Raw genomic sequence first — 19,874 nt, 5'->3', positions numbered from 1 at the left:
GGAATATCTTTTGCAGACTTAACCCAAACGTTTAGTTAAGATTTATGCATATAAATGTGCATTTTCCTCTCTTGGAAATGATTAATTTTACTAATTCAAAATGATGTTAAATGAATGTTGCAGACGTGTCTGTAAATGTGTTTGCCATCTTTAGAAATAGCACATGAGCATGAGAAAGACATAGATTCCCATAAAAACACCAGATTGTTCAGTTTAGGGTCTGTGTTATACTTGGGGAGAGAGCTAAACTGTCTAAAAATAAAAAAAATGTGGTTTTGTTTTCCATTTGTTGGATACATAATGTAGTCTAATTCTAATCCATTCATTCACATAATGTAGTCTAATCCACTCATGTGTAATCTGCTCATTTGTATGGTTTCTGTTTTAAATCACCACACAGAAATGATCATCTTAAAGGATTCCATTGAATATTTCAGACTAGAGGAACGGGTTTAACTTGATATACATTTTGCATTCCTTTCTTTTCAGATGTGTGAGCTGCTTCACTACTTCTGTGACTGTGAGCTGAAGCACCGCATCGAGTCCATCGTCTCGTTCTCCGACAGCTTCGTGTCCAAGCTGCAGTTCAACCAGAAGTTCCGCTACAACGAGCTGATGCAGGCGCTCAACCTGTCCGCCGCCGTCACTGCCAAGAAGACCAAAGAGTTCCGTTCCCCGCCGCAGGAGCAGGTACGATACCGCCGGAATTATTTACGTCCCTCATTTGTGATGTTATGAGGCTAACTCTGCCCAGTGCTTGGTTTTGAAAAATGCCAAGAAGTGGGCTGAGAACAGAGTGAGGCAGAGGAATCACTGACCTTGTCTGGAACAGAATCAGTGGAAGAGACTGTACACAAGCTTTTTAACTTTTTTTTGTCAATCCCAAAGGGCAAATTGAGCAATTCATGAGGGTAAGTATAATTAGGAGCGAGTTAGCTGCTCCCTAAAGTAGAACATTAAGTGTATAAAAAAAATAATAAAAACCCAAATCGGGGAATTTACAATATGTCGAGTGTAATTGCATGGCTTGGTTCAAGTTGTTAGAGAAAATGCAAATTTTAATTTGAGAATGGCGAAGTCGTAAAAGGGAACAGTTGACACAGCACGGAAACCTGAATCACACCAGCCGACAGTGAAGTCAGTGTCATGTGAAGCAGTCGGAACAAAATATCCCCCCGGGATTTTTATTGGCTCTCACAGCAGATGTTAAAGTAATGGGCTCCTTTTACTCTTTCGCAGAGGTCAAACTCGGATGTCTTTGTGTCATATCATTCAGGCAATATTTAGTCCAGCGAGAGTCTGGATTAGAGCAAGGTGACCCAATCTAAGCCCAATGGGTCAGACCGGTGAAATAGATCTGTCATCGCGCTGTCCTGTGGAACAGTGTTGTAGAACAAACACACAAGGGTTACTAATCTATATTGTCGGGGCTCTTTAAAGGTGTCATTATTTCAAAATAAACTCAAACCATCTGGTCATTCTCCTCTGACCTTTAGAGTCAAACAAGGCATTTTCACCCAGAGCACTGCTACTCACTGGATATTTTCTCTGTAAATCCTAGAAGATCAGCAGTTTCTGAAATACTCAGTCAAGCCCACCACACCATGCCATGTTCCCTTCAATCACATTTTCTTCCGCATTCTGAAGCTCTGATTGAACCACAGCAGGTCGCCTTCACAGAGTTGCCCGCATTTGTGATGATTTGCCGATCAGATATTTTCATTAAAAAGCAGTTCAGCACGTGTACCCTAATAAAGTAACCAGTAAGTGTATTTGCTCTTTGATGATTGACAGAAACACTAATAGGATTTACTGTGTCTGTGCTGAGTCAGTAGTGAAGGGAATGAGGTCTTCTGATTTACATCTCTATTTTAAAATCTTATCACATTTGAGCAGGCCATAATTGCCTCCAGGTAAACAGGTTTGAGTGGACTACATATTTACTAAACTGCATTGTTTGTCAGCTTTTTAATTTATCTGCATTTGCATGCAGGTACTGTAGCTGTTAATAGATTTTCCCAAAAAACAAAAAAAAACTAGGTAGGTAGTGAAAAAATTTAATGACAGATGTTGTTGTTGATGTTGTTGTTGAATATTTTGAATGATGATGTTCCTAAATGTCACCATTGGTCCACAAACCAAAGTGATTCAGTTTTGATGCCTTCTTCTGTAAAATGGAGCAAAAAAAACAAAACAATTAGGAAGCTGAAAATCAAACTGTTCTATAAATCAAACCTTTTAATGGAAACACTTTTTCTGCTGTTGACATGCAGTTCAGTGAAAACATGTGTGATGAACTACCGGATCTCACTCCTCAGTTGCTCAATTCAACACAAAGCAAACCCCATAAATAGACCGCGGTTGTGCCCTGCCTTCCACCGCTTGCCTCCGAGTGTTTTTCGCAGCTCACTGCGTAATATCTGTGTCAGCACACTGAACTGCCAGAGGCTTGGATTCTTGTATCTAATGAGTCGGCTTCAAATAACATCCATTTCTCTTTGTAGCAGCGCCTCCCAGCCAGAGTAGAGAGCAAGAGCGATGGTTCGCCATCAATCGTCATGCACAGTCACCGCTTCTTCGCTTTCGCTCTCCTTATGCGACAAGCAGAGAGCTCCTATGCAGCGTCACAGCAGGAAGTTGAGATCGGTGTGACTGAAATGCTTTTTGCACTGTTTAACTGAACTTTCTCTTTGAGTTGCAAAGCCTGCAGGTGAGCAGGTGCAAACTCACAGGCTGCAGTTCTCAAAACTGTGGCACGTGTACCACCAGTGGTACGCGAGCTGACTCTGGTGGTACTTGAAGGAAAATCAGAAATACTGTTTTTCCACCACTGGGAAGAAAATGAAAAAATAAATTGAATATCAACAATTAGAGTCACCTTATCTCACGCTTAATCTTAATCTAATTTCACTATACCAGTGTGTGAAGTACTGTACATGTGAGGAAGAGGATGATGATGATGATAGAGGGGGAATGAATCTGCCACCTGTACACTACTGTATTTTAACGTTGGTGATAATGAAGCTCAATATCTTTTTTAGGAGGAACTTGGTATAAAAAAGTTTGAGAACCACTCTGTTAATGAGCCAATCACATGGCAGCCTCTCAAAGCATTTGAGGCTTGGAGGCGTGGTCAAAAAGACGACCTGCTGAAGTTCAAACTGAGCATCAAAATGGGCAGTTTGAACCTGGCATGGCTGTTGCTGCCACACAAGCTGGTTTAATGAAAAAAAACTGCTGATCTACTGGGATTTTAATGCACAACCATCTCCAGGGTCTATAGAGAATGGTCCAAAAAAAGAGAAAATATCCAGTAAGCACCAGTTCTCCAGGCAGAAATGCCTTGTTGATGCTAGAGGTCAGACTGGTTCTAATAACCACTTGGTCTAAGATTTGTAGACCATCTTGAAACCTTGTATCAGAAGGGCTACAGGAGCAGAGGAACACCATAAAGGACACTTAATTACATACTTTATTCGCATCTCGACCTGCTCAGCTACATGGCAGCATCTGGACTTGCTGAAGTTAAAAGTGAGCAGTGAAATCAGGGGGAAAGGGGTGATTTAAATGACTTTGAATATGGCATCGTTATTGCTACCACACAAACTGTTATGAAATATTTCAGAAACTGCCTAGTGGAATTTTAACGCCAAACCGTCTGCAAGGTTTGCAGAGAATGGTCCAAATCTGTGAAAAATATCCAGTACGTGCCAGTTTTCTAGGCGAAAAATGCCTTATTGATGCCTGAGGTCAGAGGAAAATGAAAAAGACTGGTTTAAAATGGTAGTAAAGCAGAAGACAACCCTGGAACACTTTATTACATACACAGAAGATTTAAAGAAGTGGCTGGGCGGTGTGAGCAGTAACAGGCGTTTACTGCGGACAACATTCTCCGACATCGCTACATGTTGCTCCCGTGGTTTATTAAAAAAAACTGTGACACAAATAGATGTCAGAGTTGCTTAAAGTGGACGCTGCATTTGTACAACATGAACCTGAAGTATCTAATTTATATTTAGTGTTTTATAGTTAGCTTGGGAGCAGCGACATATTTGTGGCTTACTTGTTCATTTGAATCTTTAGTTTCTTGTGTCATCAAGAATTACACAAGCAGCTTTGCTGTCTTCAGTCTTCCCATGATCCTCAGCTTTGCCATCATTTAGAGCTGGGGTTTCACAAGTTCATCCATTTCATTCCATCCAATTAGCCCTAGCCCTCCATTTTGTCCTCTCACATATAGTTGTAGGATGTTCCCTTTCTTGTTGAGATAGAGGAGTTTAAGTTTAAGGGCTAACAAGCCCTTCATATTTCAAAAGGATTCACTGACTCCAAGTTACTATCATAATGTCTCTTATACACACCATAAACTGATCATTATGTGAAAGAATGATAATTTCCTCCTCTCTCGTCTCTTCTCAGCTTTTCCAATCTTAATTGTTTTTTTGGGGGGTTTTCTTTGTGTCCCTGCAGATCAACATCTTGTTGAATTTCACTGCAGGAGAGGACTGTCCCTGTCCCCCGGAGATTCAGGACGAACTCAACGCTTTCCATGAAGAATTACGTCTCCACTGTGGTACAGTAATACATTTATATTAAACTGTAGTGTGTAAGTTTTAAATAGACAACAAATGTCCGTTACATTGTGCTACAAATGTCCGTCTATCAGCTCCACATGAGTCTCCACATTTTTTTTCTGAGTAGAGTGATTGTGTGACAGGAAGTGATTTGTTTAAGTAAAGACAGATGATGTCACTCAATCAATCAATCAAACTTGATTTATGTAGCATTTTTCAAACAAGGCAATGCAACTTAAAGTGCTCCACAGAATAAAAGCAAAATGAAGGACAACAGAATTAAAAGAAGAAAGTAAGGAAAGGAAGTAAGGAAAGTAAGTGAGGAAATGCCATCATGAATGAGAATGAATTAACCACAAAAATAGTTTCATAAGTGAATTCTACTGCTCTAAAAAAGGTCAGTCGTTCAGCTGTTTCATGGGATGAATGCTACTCCTTGCCCCCACCCACCCTTGCACTGCTGGTGTATACACACAAACACTCCCTCAGTCAGGTCTGATTTGCTTCCCAGAGCAAAGCACACAGAATACAAATAATGTTCCGTCGTTTCTGTTCACGAACACAAAACCGCGACAGAATAGCAAACATCAAAAACATCAGCAAAAGTTACACACTGCAGCTTTAAAAGTTAGTACTTTAGTCTCAGTGCAAGGGTTATTTTCTCAAAGGAACAGATTTTGAATCATAAACACACAGAGCAGCCGCTTTGGGGGTTAGATTTTGAACTCTCATGTGGAGTGAAATGGATTCTTCCAGTCCAATGTCCGTCCAGTGTGAACAATCACACTCTGTGAGTGTTTCTGACAAGAAAGTGTTTCTCCTTCTTCTTCTTCTTCTCATCAGGTATTCCAATGGAGGAGGAGGAGGTGGAGCAGGACACGTCGATAAAAGGTCGCCTCCTTGCTCTGCTCTATAAGATCAAGGGTCCGCCTCAGAAGACAGAAGAGGAGCCCACAGAGACGGAACAGGCTGCTCCCAGTAAGTCCTTGAAAACCCCCCAAAAACAATTAAGCTTAAGTCTTACCTGTCTCTGTCAGAAGGTCAGCTACACGGCTGCACAGCAGGCATAAATAAAGAACTTTTTTTTTTGCCTCATATTCAAAACAACACCTCGAGATGACTCGTCAAAGCATCACATTATGTCAAAATCATCATCAATTATGAATTTAAGACACCTTTAGTTCAGGTGTGGTGGTTTTAATATTCTTTTCTTTTTTTTTAAAAAGCCCTTCTAAAAGCTTTGTTATGTTCTGCAACAAATAATAGAAGAGTAATGGACAAGCCTGTGCACGGCTCTCTCTGTGCTGTATAAATTTTAATGTCTTACTCCTGTCTTACCCAAACCGAGCCTGCATTATTCAGATAGCTTCACAAGTGGGCTGCTGATGTGATTCAAGACGACTCTGAGAGATGTGCACCACAATTCCTACATCATATTAAGATCATGTTGAGGCAGGTAGATGTTTGATTTGTGAGGAAATCAGCTCATTTATTCAGATCGAGCTGTTTTTTTTAATTATTATATAACAATTTGATTACAATTTAATTTTATTCCTCTGATTACAGAAATATATAACATAACATCTAATACAAGAGTTCGCCCTCGCTATTGTGTTTTTTTTTTCCCTGTTAATAACAGATGAGTCATCATTTTTTAAATCTCCCAGAACTCACATCCATAATTGAAGGGTACAGCATGTAAAAATTTAGCATCTATTTAACATATCCCTCACCTCATCCTTCCCATTAATGTAGCCTTCGGTGAACATCAAAACTCTAAATAATTTTAGTTTCCCGTTATGGCAGGAGACTCAAACTCAAACTCACCCCAGCTAATGTCCTGTGGCTCTACACTTATTTTGAAGGTTGTACAACATTTAATCATATATAAGCTTGTCTAGTGTTTCAATTCCAATTGTCTACATGTTATTTTGATTTAATGTGTTGATTTACAGATTCATTTTGCATTCATTTTGCATCATAAAATATGTTAAAAACACGTTTTACTTTGAAATGGTGTGCAATATCATCCTTAATATGTACTCCCTAAACGGTTAATTTTTCCCGAAACTGTTGGACTTTTTTTCCCACTTGACCGGCCCCCGGCTCCCTCCTGACCAGACTAGAAGTTCACTTTGAGTTTGAGTCCCCAGTGTTTTGGACTTTTTTAAAAAATGTCTCCTGATTTAAACACCTCCTCCTCCTAAAGCATTGGAACAGTGAGGCTTGTCTGTGACTCACAAATGGACACACACTGATCTGCTCGCACCCCATGAAGACACACACTTTCCTGACATACAGTAAATGAGTCTGTGTGTTTAATTACTATATATAAATTGTGACAAGAGCAATTTAGTGTGTAATATAATGTTTCTGGCTATATTTGCTGCCTTTTTCCCTTGACATATCAGTTTGATATGTTAGTCTGAATATAATTTATGCATGTGTTATTTATCAAAACACAAGTAAAAGACTGGAAAATAATTAAAACTCCCAAAAAAAACTAATTCCGTGGGTTTTACTGCTTCAGAGCACATGTGGCAGCGAGTTATGAATTAATTATAATTAATGAATTGAATCATAGAGAAAATAATTAGCATATTAGTTGATAAAGATCTAATAAAGATTAATTTGTAATGATATGATATGATCTTTATTTAGAACTTTTACTTTAATGCCTTTAACTGCTAATAATAACAATAGTGATATATGATATATGATACCATAAACCCTCCAGTTCTCCCTGTTCCTCTGTAGTGCCTTTGTTTTATTGTTACTTGTCATTTTTAAGATCAAATTTTGAATTAAATTTTCAAAACCAAGTTTTCAAAGGATCAAACAAATTTGCAGCTTCCCTCCAGGGCTACGATTTTGATTTCCGACGTCTACCTTCTTCTTTGCAGCTGTGTCTTGTATGGCTATAAATGTGGATAAAATGCATAAAAGTAGACGTGTGTTGTTCCTTGTCTTTAAAATGAAAAATCTGTCTGAGAAGTGAGAGGAACAGAGCCCACAGCGGTTTTATCGACAGAAGTTGGAGACTGTTTCAGGTGTTTACTTCCAAGACACTCTTTGTGGTATAAAAATGTTTGAAGCACTCAGTTAAACCTCACCCTTTTGTTAAGGGACTACAAAGGAAAGAAAAGATAAGGGTGGTTGTATAGAGGATAGAAAAGGTGATGGAAAGAATGGGTAATGTGAGCCTCAAGGATTCACCAGATGCCGATTTGTGGATGTGATTGAATCTGTGCTGATGTTATTTTCTTCCTTTTTTGCAGCCAACCTGAAGGAGCTAATCTCCCAGACCATCACCAGCTGGGCCCAGGAGTCTCACATCCAGGACCCAGAGCTGGTCAGAGTGATGTTCAGCCTGCTGAGGAGACAGTACGACGGCATCGGGGAGTTGCTGCGGGCCATGAAGAAATCCTACACCATCAGTGCTGCGTCTGTGCAGGATGCGATCAACCTGTTGGCTTCGCTGGGTCAAATCAGGTCTCTGCTGTCAGTGCGCATGGGCAAAGAGGAGGAGAAACTCATGATTGATGGACTCGGGTGAGACAATATCTTCCAGCAAAAAAATACTTTTTTTTTATATCTATATATCATTACATACTTGAATTTATTACTGTATATGATGTCTTGTGTTTACAGCGACATCATGAACAACAAGGTTTTCTACCAGCATCCTAATCTGATGAGAGTGCTGGGCATGCATGAGACGGTCATGGAGGTCATGGTCAACGTGCTGGGAGGAGACAAGTCACAGGTGCGTGACGTGTGACGGCATTTCCAAACTTATTTTATTTATTTCAAGTTAATTACGTAGGGACATTAATGGACATCTACATATGTAAATATGTCCGATTAAAGCCACTGGCTACTTTACACCTGTTGTTCCTCGGCATTCCGATGGAATTGAACAAAAATACACAAGTAAAAACAACAAGAATATATAAAAATGGAAAGACAGCATAGGCTGTGGTCCAGTTAATGAATACATACTACAAACAGTTTGATATATAGATCATAACTTTTAAAGTAACTAAAATGTAAAAGTGACTCGTGCTAAAGTGCTTGTTTTATTCCACATAGATTGTTTTAAGAGTTTGATATAAAGAAAGTGCACATTCATTGCCCTCATTTTATTGCACTTAGATTTTTGGGGAAATGGAGTGAATTGCAAAATTCACTATTTATATTTAAACATACAGTAAAACGTGCTGCTTGCAATCACAACTAAAAGAAATCAGTTCAACATTACTTTAAAGTCACTGTTTGTTTGTCAATTCGAAATGTTCTATAAATCTAGGTTTTTCTTGATGAACTTCCTCACCGATTAATACACATAATCATCCATGTGCTTTTTACCTCATTCACTCATTCACATCATTCCATGAATTCACATTATAGAAGCTGGAACCAAGAGTTTTGACGAATAAAAAGTGAAAATTTGCTCAAGAATTCTTAATTTAGAGCCCCAATTTAGTTTGCTCCTAGCTCTTAAGGGTGCTGGACTGAAACTTCCTGGCTCAAGTTGAACTTTTTTATGTGCAATTTATCCTAAGAGGTTGAGGTAAGCCAAGAGCAACAACCTAATACCCTGAAAAACCACAAGGGTAATGAAAAGGACAGAGGGATAGACCAGCGATACAAGAGTGGTGATAGAGAGAGAGGGAGGCCTGCCCTTATTGGGCAAAGCTGCTGACAGGAGCTGGAAGAGGACGGTCATGATTTAATGCCACGGTCAGTGCCAGGCATGAATTGAACCTCAGACAGACAGACCTCAGGGAGACAGTCCCCAGTTTACTGCCACCTGATATGCACAGATCATTTACTATGGCCATATAAAGTGGCAGCACTGCAGCCTGTAAATATATCAGGTTTTCAGTATTTACTCTCTTTGATTATTTCTTAGTCATGCCGTGGTGCTGTGCAATATCAAGCCAAGATTGTATTGGGTGATGCATTCTCTGGTTATGAGTTTATCACACTGTGGAGAGTAATGTTAAAAAAGATTTGCTGTTTTTCAAACTAAACCTTGATGGAAAAGTTGTTTATGTACCACAGAGTATTTACATATAATAAAATAAAATAAAATAAAAACATATTACAACACATAAAACCATGAGAAATCAGTTCTCCAGAAAATTGAAGAATTTGATAAAATGTTTTCATTGAAAGACATAAACAATTATGAGTGTGATTTTCCATGGTGTAATTATTTGCACAGTGATTTTCATTCACCGGAAGTACAGCTCCCTTCCGGTTACTGTTAATCTCTTTGAAGATTTAGTTGTATTTTTTTAATGAACAAAACTTTTTATTTTAGACTAAATCTTAAAATGACACACGGTGATGTAGTGGTTAGCACTCTCGCCTTGCAGCGAGAAGACCCGGGTTCGAGCCCCAGTTGGAACAAGGGCCTTTTTGCATGGAGTTTGCATGTTCTCCCCGTGTGTGTGTGGGTTCTCTCCGGGTTCTCCGGCTTCCTCCCACAGTCCTAAAACATGCAATGTGGGAATAGGTAAATTGGACACTCTAAATTGACCATAGCAGTGAGTGTGAGAGTGAATGGTTGTTTGTCTCTATCTGTGTGGCCCTGCGATGGACTGGCGAACTGTCCAGGGTGTACCCCGCCTATCGCCTGATGTAGCTGAGATTGGCACGGCACCCCCCGCGACCCTCTGGTTGAGGATAAAGCGGTAGATGATGACTGACTGACTAAATCTTAAAATGACCTTTACTAAAACATGCATAATGCAGCTGTGATGTCACTATTGAAGAATTTTCCTGGTCTTCTGAACAGAAACTATGTTTTATTAACACTTTCCATAAGCCTTATTTTTTATAGGTCTAGACCTTTAACTCTGCATCCGTCATACGTATTAAAGTAGATTAAAATCTAACTGAGCTCCTGGGTCAGCTTTCTCAAAAGATGCTTGATATTATCTTCAAAATATATACTGCATTTCTGAAGCCAGCATTAATGACTCATAGACTCATATTTCCACTGTATCCGGGGATATTCAGCAGTTTCTGAGGTTGAACTTTAATGCAGCTCACGTTTAAACTATATTTCTGATCTCCCACAGGAGATTGCGTTCCCGAAGATGGTGGCCAGCTGTTGTCGTTTCTTGTGCTACTTCTGCCGTATTAGCCGTCAGAACCAGAAGGCCATGTTTGACCACCTGAGCTACCTGCTGGAGAACAGCAGCGTCGGACTGGGTAAAAAAAGAAATCCTGTTTCACCACGTACCAATTTTCTGTGACAGAAGTGCTTTTAACAGTAAAAGAAGCAGTGCTTGTATGGGAGTTTCTAAATTGGAAGTCCGACTTCAGGGGGTTCTCCGTGACCTCAGAAATCCTAAATTCCGACTACAAATGAAACACAGAAATAGCCCTACCCCCTCCATTTTGTGCCTTTAAGTGTGGTCTGTTTACATTCTTGTTGAGGTGAAGTGTAATTGCTAACTAGCCCTTCAAAAAGATTTTACAGTGGCACACTTCAAACTGAAAGTTATTATATATCGCCCAGATTAGCGGAATCCATTTATCATCAAGCTTTACAAAACTTTCCCAGTTTTAGGGTCAATAATAATAATAATACTAGTAATAATAATAATCAGCTAGCAAGCTAGCTAGCGCTAGCTCTCTAAATATGTAAAATAATAGTTGCTAATTTGCAGCTCATCAAAGTGCAGACACTAACTTCTCACGCACATTGTGATAATTGTTTGAGGAGAAATAGGGATATAGTTATTCAGAATGCCAGTGTATCAGTGAGAATAGAAGAGCCAAAAGCTGCGGGAGCTAACTGTGAGAGAAGAATGGATGTACCAAGAGGGAGGAAAAAAGGGGACAGGTATTATTTAGTCATGCAGGCAACTTGGGATGGATGACTCACTGCCTCTGCTGCCACTGCTGTAAATCAAAGCACCTGCCTAAGAAAAAAGAAAGGTTCACGTTTTCTGCAGGAGACAGATGAATGTAAACACGCTGATTGAGAGCCAATTCAAATATGCATACACATAAATCTCACTATTTTCTTGTGTTTGTAAACGTATCTTGGTTTTTTCTGTCATTAAGTGTCATAATGTTGAGGTTTGCCTGCAGCATGGATGCAGTTATAATAACAACAAAGCAATTCATTATAATTTATGCTATACTCCTCTACAACACTGTGCTCGGTAGGTGCCTATGGAAAGACACCTATTTTTGTTGGTACTATTTCTTAAACATTTCAGTGTTGCAGCTTTAATTTTGTGTCAAAATAATATGGAAATGTTAGAGTGAGTTAGAGTTTGTATGCTTCGCCATTGATAATTAATGTAATTATATACAAATAATGTAATATAGAAATCCCACATGTGTAAAATTATCATCTGAATTAATAACAATAATCTTCTTATTTATATAGCACATTTTATGCTCAAATGACAATAAAACCATGTTGGCACAACCCCAATAAACAACCATTTTCAAAATAATAAAGCCATATTTATATAAGCCTATATATAACACTTCATCTTTATTCTAAGATTACCAACAGAGAGAGGCTGGAGAACCACAGGACTGCATGTGTAGATACATTGCCCCCTGTTGTTTAGAATATTATAAATGTCTTTTCTCCCGTGTCCTCAGCCTCTGAAGCTATGCGGGGCTCCACGCCGCTGGACGTGGCAGCATCTTCAGTGATGGATAACAACGGCCTGGCTCTGGCCTTGGAGGAGCCGGATCTGGAGAAGGTTTGTTACTGAAGCACTAAATCAGAATGCACAGCACGGCAGTGAACGCATCACTCATTTGCGCCTCATTGACCGAGGAGGCATAAGAAAGACACAGTACATGAAGTAAAACAACTCAGTTATTTCTCCTCAAAACACATATTTTAGAATATTTTAATTTATTTTTGAACAAAATAATAATTTTAACATCAAAACTTCTCATTGTTGACTTATGGTAAAGGAAAGTCAGTAGATTAGATCATAGAATAGTGTTTTTGTTTATGTTTTTGTAGGTGGTGATGTACCTGGCAGGTTGCGGTCTTCAGAGTTGTGCTATGCTAGTTGCTAAGGGATACCCAGACCTTGGCTGGAACCCTATTGAGGGAGAGCGTTACCTGTCCTTCCTGAGGTTCGTCGTCTTCTGCAACGGTATGTGGGTCGCATACTGAGCTTTAAAGTGTCACTTGTGTCACAATGTGAACTTTCTAGCATTTTCTAACAATAAAACTTGACTGTGTGGGTTATACTATATAAAAAAAGGTTTCTGTCCCTGAATATAAAGTAATTCTTGAAAGCACTTCTTTTCTCTCTTTGCTTACTCTGATCTTTCCTTTCATGGATAATTGAATCACGGCTTTATTAATTGCTTGCCTCTTTCCCTGCTGTGTTTACATTCCAGGTGAGAGCGTGGAGGAAAATGCTAATGTGGTGGTAAAGCTGCTGATCAGACGCCCCGAGTGTTTTGGCCCTGCACTGAGAGGAGAGGGAGGCCAAGGCCTGCTGGCTGCTATGAAGGAGGCCATCAAGATCTCTGAGGATCCTGCTCTGGACCTTCCCAAGACTGCTGCTGGAGTCACTACTGGGTATAAATACAAACCTGTTTTCAGTCATTTCCATTACTGACAGGGTTGAAATGCCTCAAAGATCAATGTGAGATGCTCAAATGTCTTGTTTTGCACCTGGAGCATACAGATTTGGTAATTTCACAGATTGAATTATGGCATAATTTCATACTGAGGATTAGGAGAAGGGTTAAGCAGCTTTGATTGAAGCTGTGGCCAGTCAATCCTTGTGCCTCCCTGCGCAGATTAGTATGCAAAGGCTGTAATACACTGCCTGCATTTTGTTGTGTGGAGGTTATTATTGCTAAGTGAGGAGAGAAATTGGGAAGACTGTGAAAATCACAGTGTACATCACATTGGCCAGTAAGGAGGTAACATATTTGGCCAAAAGACATTGTTATAAATGCTCACAAAGTTGCCCTAGTGTTGCTCTTTTGAACAAATGACATTGTCAAATGTGTTGTGGTTTCTAAGTACTGGTAAATAAAAGCATTAATTACAATGACAAATATATGTGTGTGCGTGTGCATCAGGTCTGGTGAGGAAGAAGGAGAAATCATCCACATGGGCAACGCCATCATGTCCTTCTACTCGGCTCTCATCGATCTGCTGGGACGTTGCGCTCCAGAGATGCATGTGAGGTTCTTAATAACCAGAGATGAATAGAACTGTGTACTGACGTCATTTGAAGTAGAACACACATGGCTCATAACCTGGTTATTTTTAACAGCTTCACATAAATTAAAGTGTAATCTTGAGCCACCATTGTTACATGATTAAGGTCCATTGTGTCAAATCCCTCGCACATTTGTTTCAAGAGACACGTGCATTTGGACAGTGGTGATGAGATTTAAACTGTAAACAGAAAACATCGCACACCATCTACCTTGTTTTGATACATTTATTGCAATGGTACTAGATCTTCATCAGGCAAATGGGTTACGGAAGTGAGAGCATCTAAAATAGGAGAGGCAGTTACCAATCACACAGACACTCAGGTGCCGAGATACTCATCAGTTATATAAAAATCCATAAATCCATCGTCATCAGTAAATTGTCAAAAAATATAGATATGTGGTGTAGTGTGCAACATTTCAGAGGGATTCCTGGCACAAATGAAATAAACTAAACTACCACTTTGTATAAGTGTAAAACCACTTAAAACTTTTATTTGTTTGCTTTTTGTAGCTTAGAATGACCGTTTTTATCTATAATTATTTCAACAAGGGTCTCTTGCTTTATAGAGGCAGCCATTTTGTCCCCAGCCCAAGTTTATTTTGCAAATAAAAGCATCCTTTCTGGTCTGCGAAGGACACCATGATTTTGGGAAAGGGAGGTGTGAGTGTAGGAGTCCTCCATTTGTTACATAATACAACCTTTAGATAATTCTTACACAATGGACCTTTAAAGTATAAATTAGTTGAGTGAGACAGGCAGACTTTTATGTGGTAAAAGGATCTGTTTGGGGACATTTTAAAAATATAGTCAGCTTGCACAGACTTGCTCCTAAAACATCCCTCCCTACCTTACAGTAATAAAGGTCTGTGAAGTTACCTGAATTAAATGAATGTGTCTGTTTTCATCTGCCACAGCTGATCAATGCGGGTAAAGGAGAGGCGCTGCGTATCAGAGCCATCCTGCGCTCTCTGGTGCCCACATCTGACCTGGTGGGCATCATCAGCATCCCCCTCAAAATGCCTATGGTGAATAAAGGTACGCTTGTCACAGCTGCCGTTTTATCTGTTTGCCACCTGAAGTCATGCATGTAAAAGGAAAAAAAAAAAGATTAATTAAGTTGTTTCAAATAGAACAGCAAGCTGAGACTGTGCTTATTTACAGAACTCCAACAAAAAAAACACATACAAACATGAATAACAGTATTTCAGAAACAATAGTAGTAAAAGGAATAATTTCAACTCTGCCATATAAATGTATTTTTATCACAATGTGGACCGCCTGTGGGCATCATTCAACAGTGAATATATGTTTGTTTTTTTTTTGCTGTAGAACAAATAATTGAGCCCTCAAACTTTTTCTAATATTCAAAATGAACTGCACATGCAATTACCGTCACCACTAAATTGATTTGATATCAACTTTTCACAACAAGCTGTGTCTCCTCTGCTCCATCATGATGGCATTACATCAAAATATTGTATCATTTGTCGCTGTAGACTACCTTCTGCAGTAAATTGATTTGATATCAACTTTTCACAACAAGCTGTGTCTCCTCTGCTCCATCATGATGGCATTACATCAAAATATTGTATCATTTGTCGCTGTAGACTACTTCTGCTGCTGATGATCTTTTTCTTATAAGCCAACTTCCCATAGAAAACTAAAAAGAGTGCCCTTTATAATAACCTTCATAACCTTCTTTCAGCATTACAATATATATCCATCTTTAAATGTGTGCTTAACCTTCAGATGGCACAGTGACGGAGCCCGACATGTCGGCCTGTTTCTGTCCGGACCACAAGGCACCCATGGTGCTCTTCCTGGACAGAGTGTATGGCATTGAGGACCAGAGCTTCCTGCTCCAGATGTTGGAGGTCGGTTTCCTGCCCGACCTCCGAGCCTCAGCATCTTTGGATACGGTGAGTAAAGACCTTACCTTCGTACATATGTGAGGGTCCTGATCTATTTTCTGGTACTTTACAGAGCACAGTACAGTTTAGGTTTTTCAAAACTCACAGCACACACCACTTCTTTTTGCTGTTGCCATCATTCTGCTAATCTTGTCATGTGGAGACTGCACCTCGCTACCTCTTTGACCTGCATCCTTCTATCTCCGTCCCACAGGAGGTGCTAAGCACCACTGAGTCAGCGTTGGCCATGAACAGGTACATCGGCTCAGCCCTGCTGCCTCTGCTGACCCGCTGCGCCACTCTCTTTGCCAACACCGAGCACTACGCTCAGCTGATCGACTCCACGCTGCAGACCATCTACCGGCTGTCTAAAGGCCGCTCGCTCACCAAAGCCCAGCGGGACTCCATCGAGGAGTGTCTGCTGGCCATCTGCAAGTAAGGCCTGTGGAGATTTGACCCGATCCAGCTGAGTGGAAATATTAGAGCAGAGCAGGAGATTTTTCAGAGGCTGTATCCTGTTATTTTACAGAGCTGCTGTCAAACGCTTTGTCTCAGACTATAGTTTATTGTACTTGCTCACAAACTACAGCAAGCTGATATGAAGTTCTCTAAGATGATTTGATTCAAGTAGTGATGACCACTTTTTTGCCTGCATTTACTGTAGTATTTACTTCTTACTTAGGGTTTGCAGATCGTATCACATTTTGATAATAGAGATTTTGTTTTATTTTGATATTTATTTATTTTTGGAGTTCATTTCCATTGGATTTATTGATTTTTTTTTCCCCTATAAATTCATATTCTTTCCTGGATTTCTTGTCCAATAAATGTCTAACTTTCTTTAATTATGGCAAACTGATCAATTAAGCTGAACTGAATATTCTTTTTAAATCACTGACTACATTCACCCACATTTACACCCACTATTAATGATTTTATTAAGGATCATTTAGCAGTCATTAGCAGTTTTTCACCCTTGCTAATCTAGGATGGTTCACACAATCTGCTTTATACTTGAAGAAAGTTATTTTTTTACACTGTAGAACCTGATGCTCTTAAAGTTTCTGAAATATTCTCCATGATAAGTGTTTGTATATCTCTATTTGGGTGCTCAGCCTGATCTGTAACACTGTTGAAAATTCTTGGAATAATAGAATTCTTCTCTTTCCAAGGCATCTGCGTCCGTCCATGATGCAGCAGCTGCTCAGGCGGCTGGTGTTTGACGTTCCCATGCTCACTGAATATTGCAAGATTCCTCTGCGGGTGAGACACTCTCCTGTCTCCCGTCACTATTGTGTTTGATTTATTTTCATAATTATCGTCTATTATGATGTTTCACAAATCATTTATCTTCATCACTTCCTATCACACTCGGATATATATGACTGTTTCTCCGCTCATGCATTTGTTTCATTTGCAACGGATTTCAAGGTTATTTTTAACTCAGATATTTATGTTGTCTTCTTCTCTTTCTGTTCTCTAGCTGCTGACCAACCACTACGAGCAGAACTGGAAGTACTACTGCCTGCCGTCTGGTATGGGTAGCTTTGGCATCGCCTCTGAGGAGGAACTGCTCCTCACTAAGAAACTATTCTGGGGAATATTTGACTCCCTGTCTCAGAAGGTACGAGCATAAACCGTGTTTTATTGAATATTCATCAAGATTCACCAACAGTATTTGCAAAGTTCAAGAGATTCATTATTTATTTCTGGATTGCCGATATTCCTCGCTGCCTGTTCTGCATCAGATTATATTGGAATGCTAGAATGTAAGGCGGTATTTTTGCAGGCTATCTTGCATAAATAATAACACATAAAAGGTAGTTGCCTGTTGGCTTTTGCTCTGATAAAACTCTCCTCTGTTTGTTGCTGCTCTTTAATGTTGAGTTTTCTGCTAAATCCGGAATTTTCAATGCTAAAGTTTGGTTCTCCTGAGAGAAAAGTTCTTGTTAGTGAGAGGTAGTGAAGCAAAAGGCTGAATGTGGTGCTTGTAAGCAGTGTAGCTGAGGCAAAGCCGAAAAACAGATGAAACATTCATCAGTTTGTGACAGGCCATCGCTTGAAGCAGACTTTCCCAGCTCTCTGTCTTCGTTTTCTTTTCTTTTCTTTCTTTCTTTGACTTGCTCTGCTCAGTGTGTTCATCCAATGATCTAAAACAGACGTGTCCTCACAAACTGTGAGCGAGAAAACAGCCAGAAAAACAGTTTGTGACCGTCCCCTCTGGTGGATCTGTTTTCCCTGTGCAGAAATACGATGCCGATCTTTTCAAAATGGCCAAGTCGTGCCTGTGTGCCATCGCTGGAGCGCTGCCTCCCGACTTTGTGGATTCCAGTCTCGGGGCAACACTGGAGAAACAAGGATCAGTGGATGCGCAGGGCAACTTTGACCCCAAACCCATCAACACTGCCAAGTGAGTGGTCTGAAAATACAATTGGAAATTGGATTTTTTTTCTCCCTCATCTTTTCAGGCAGACTGTCCGCAAAACCTATGTGTCAAGACATAACCTGACCTTTCTGCAGGGGTTGCTTTGGCAACAACCAGCATGTAGTGCAAGTGTGTATCGGGTTTGGATACAGGAAAGCTGCTTTCTAAACCAATCGCCCTGTCAAGGTGCAGATCTCTTCACCAGTGTACGAGAAAGACTCAGTGGTGGAGGAGACGCATACATTTAATCAATTGTTCTGTACTGGAGTCAGGGCTGGCTTGGCTGAGTGTTAAGTGTGAAGCTAAAGATGATTTGAAGTCAGAACATTAAGACCTTAGACACTGCTATAGGAATCTGATTTGAATCCCACTTGTAATCACCTACAAATGTGGTTTGAATCTGATTTAGAAAAATCTGATTTCATGTGTTCTGATTTCTGTCGTTTTCTTTCCTTTTCTCATCCAGACTCAGTGCTGTATGAAATGAATGTCTAAAATGAATATACTGGCTTGTCAATCACAGTCTCTTTCCCTGCATACAAATTGAATTTTTCCTGCTCACCAAGCAAGTAAATTGACTTTGTATTACGTGAAATATTCCTTATCCTTTCTGTTTTTTGTTTTTTTTTAGTATCTCCCTTCCTGAAAAACTTGAGTACATTGCCAACAAATATGCAGAGCATTCCCATGACAAGTGGTCCTCAGAGAAGGTTAGTCCCTCAACGTACTAGTCTAATTTTTATTTTCAGTACTCATAGTACTAGTATTTTGTGTAAATGAAATGCATCTCACTGCACTCACCTGTAATAAACTGCTGTTGCAGGTGTCAGCGGGCTGGAAACATGGAGATAGTGTGGATGAACAGAATAAAACTCATCCTCTGCTGAAAGGGTACAAAGCTCTGAGTGAGAAGGTACATGTTCACTGGTACACATCGATGATGGTTTTACTATAAGAAGAGTTTATACGTCTATAATTAACTGCATAAAGAGATGAAGATGACTAAATGAACATCTATTTAGATTCAGATTCAGATTTTGGTGTGTGTGTGGGTTGGATTTATAGGAGAGAGAAACATACCGCTGGCCAGTGAGGGAGTCGTTGAAGAGCATGTTGGCTATGGGCTGGAACATTGAGAGGACCAAGGAGGGAGAAGCCATGTTCCAACAACGAGAGAGCGAAAAGCAAAAGAAGATGTCAGAGTCTCAGGTAAACATTCTTCCACTTAACTGTGTTAACACTTTATTTTACATGGCAGTACACAATGAAGGTTTTTCCTTTTACGCAGGTGTAAAACCAGTATATAGAAAAATAAATACAAAAAGAAACAAGTGGGAGTTACATTCCAAGAAATATGTCCATGTTTGTCGCTGTTTTTGTCTTGAATATTGTCCATTTGATCCATTTTTTATTGACCTGAGCTTCCTGTAGTTGGAAGCAGTCATCTTTTCCATTATGTAGATTTCCTCTACAATCTGTGTCCATTGATCCTGTGTAAAGAGGGTCCTCTCTCCCATTTCTCTTATTTTTCCAGCTATTAGTCATATTTTAGCCAAATATCACACCTTTGATATATATATTGTATATTTTATTCATGTAGGTTACAAAGATGCAGTACTGTACAGGACAAAGGGATCTTCTACCCAAGTTTTTCCCTTAATGAATTATATATAATTTTACAAAATTGTGTTATTTTATCACATTTCCAAAAAATATGTGAG

The 19,874-nt window shown here is 39.6% G+C and overlaps 1 protein-coding gene across 1 annotated transcript in view; it reads left to right on the top strand.

The window, feature by feature from the left end:
* ryr3 (ryanodine receptor 3) overlaps positions 1-19,874 on the top strand; it is a 128,279-nt gene that overhangs the window by 68,159 nt on the left and 40,246 nt on the right. The window contains exons 36-54 of the mRNA XM_044049129.1: positions 490-690; positions 4,471-4,573; positions 5,418-5,552; positions 7,853-8,126; positions 8,226-8,340; positions 10,667-10,799; positions 12,216-12,319; positions 12,592-12,727; positions 12,978-13,161; positions 13,674-13,776; positions 14,733-14,853; positions 15,568-15,737; positions 15,943-16,163; positions 16,901-16,991; positions 17,212-17,352; positions 17,975-18,138; positions 18,785-18,863; positions 18,977-19,066; positions 19,219-19,362. Of these exons, the coding sequence (XP_043905064.1) occupies positions 490-690; positions 4,471-4,573; positions 5,418-5,552; positions 7,853-8,126; positions 8,226-8,340; positions 10,667-10,799; positions 12,216-12,319; positions 12,592-12,727; positions 12,978-13,161; positions 13,674-13,776; positions 14,733-14,853; positions 15,568-15,737; positions 15,943-16,163; positions 16,901-16,991; positions 17,212-17,352; positions 17,975-18,138; positions 18,785-18,863; positions 18,977-19,066; positions 19,219-19,362 (2,709 nt within the window). The remainder of the gene's footprint in view (positions 1-489; positions 691-4,470; positions 4,574-5,417; positions 5,553-7,852; positions 8,127-8,225; positions 8,341-10,666; positions 10,800-12,215; positions 12,320-12,591; positions 12,728-12,977; positions 13,162-13,673; positions 13,777-14,732; positions 14,854-15,567; positions 15,738-15,942; positions 16,164-16,900; positions 16,992-17,211; positions 17,353-17,974; positions 18,139-18,784; positions 18,864-18,976; positions 19,067-19,218; positions 19,363-19,874) is intronic.

The sequence above is a fragment of the Solea senegalensis genome, linkage group LG17 (genome assembly GCF_019176455.1).
Source record: "Solea senegalensis isolate Sse05_10M linkage group LG17, IFAPA_SoseM_1, whole genome shotgun sequence".
NCBI lineage: Eukaryota > Metazoa > Chordata > Actinopteri > Pleuronectiformes > Soleidae > Solea > Solea senegalensis.
Note: the sequence above shows the minus strand (reverse complement) of the source record. Positions and strands in the feature narration are given on the sequence as shown.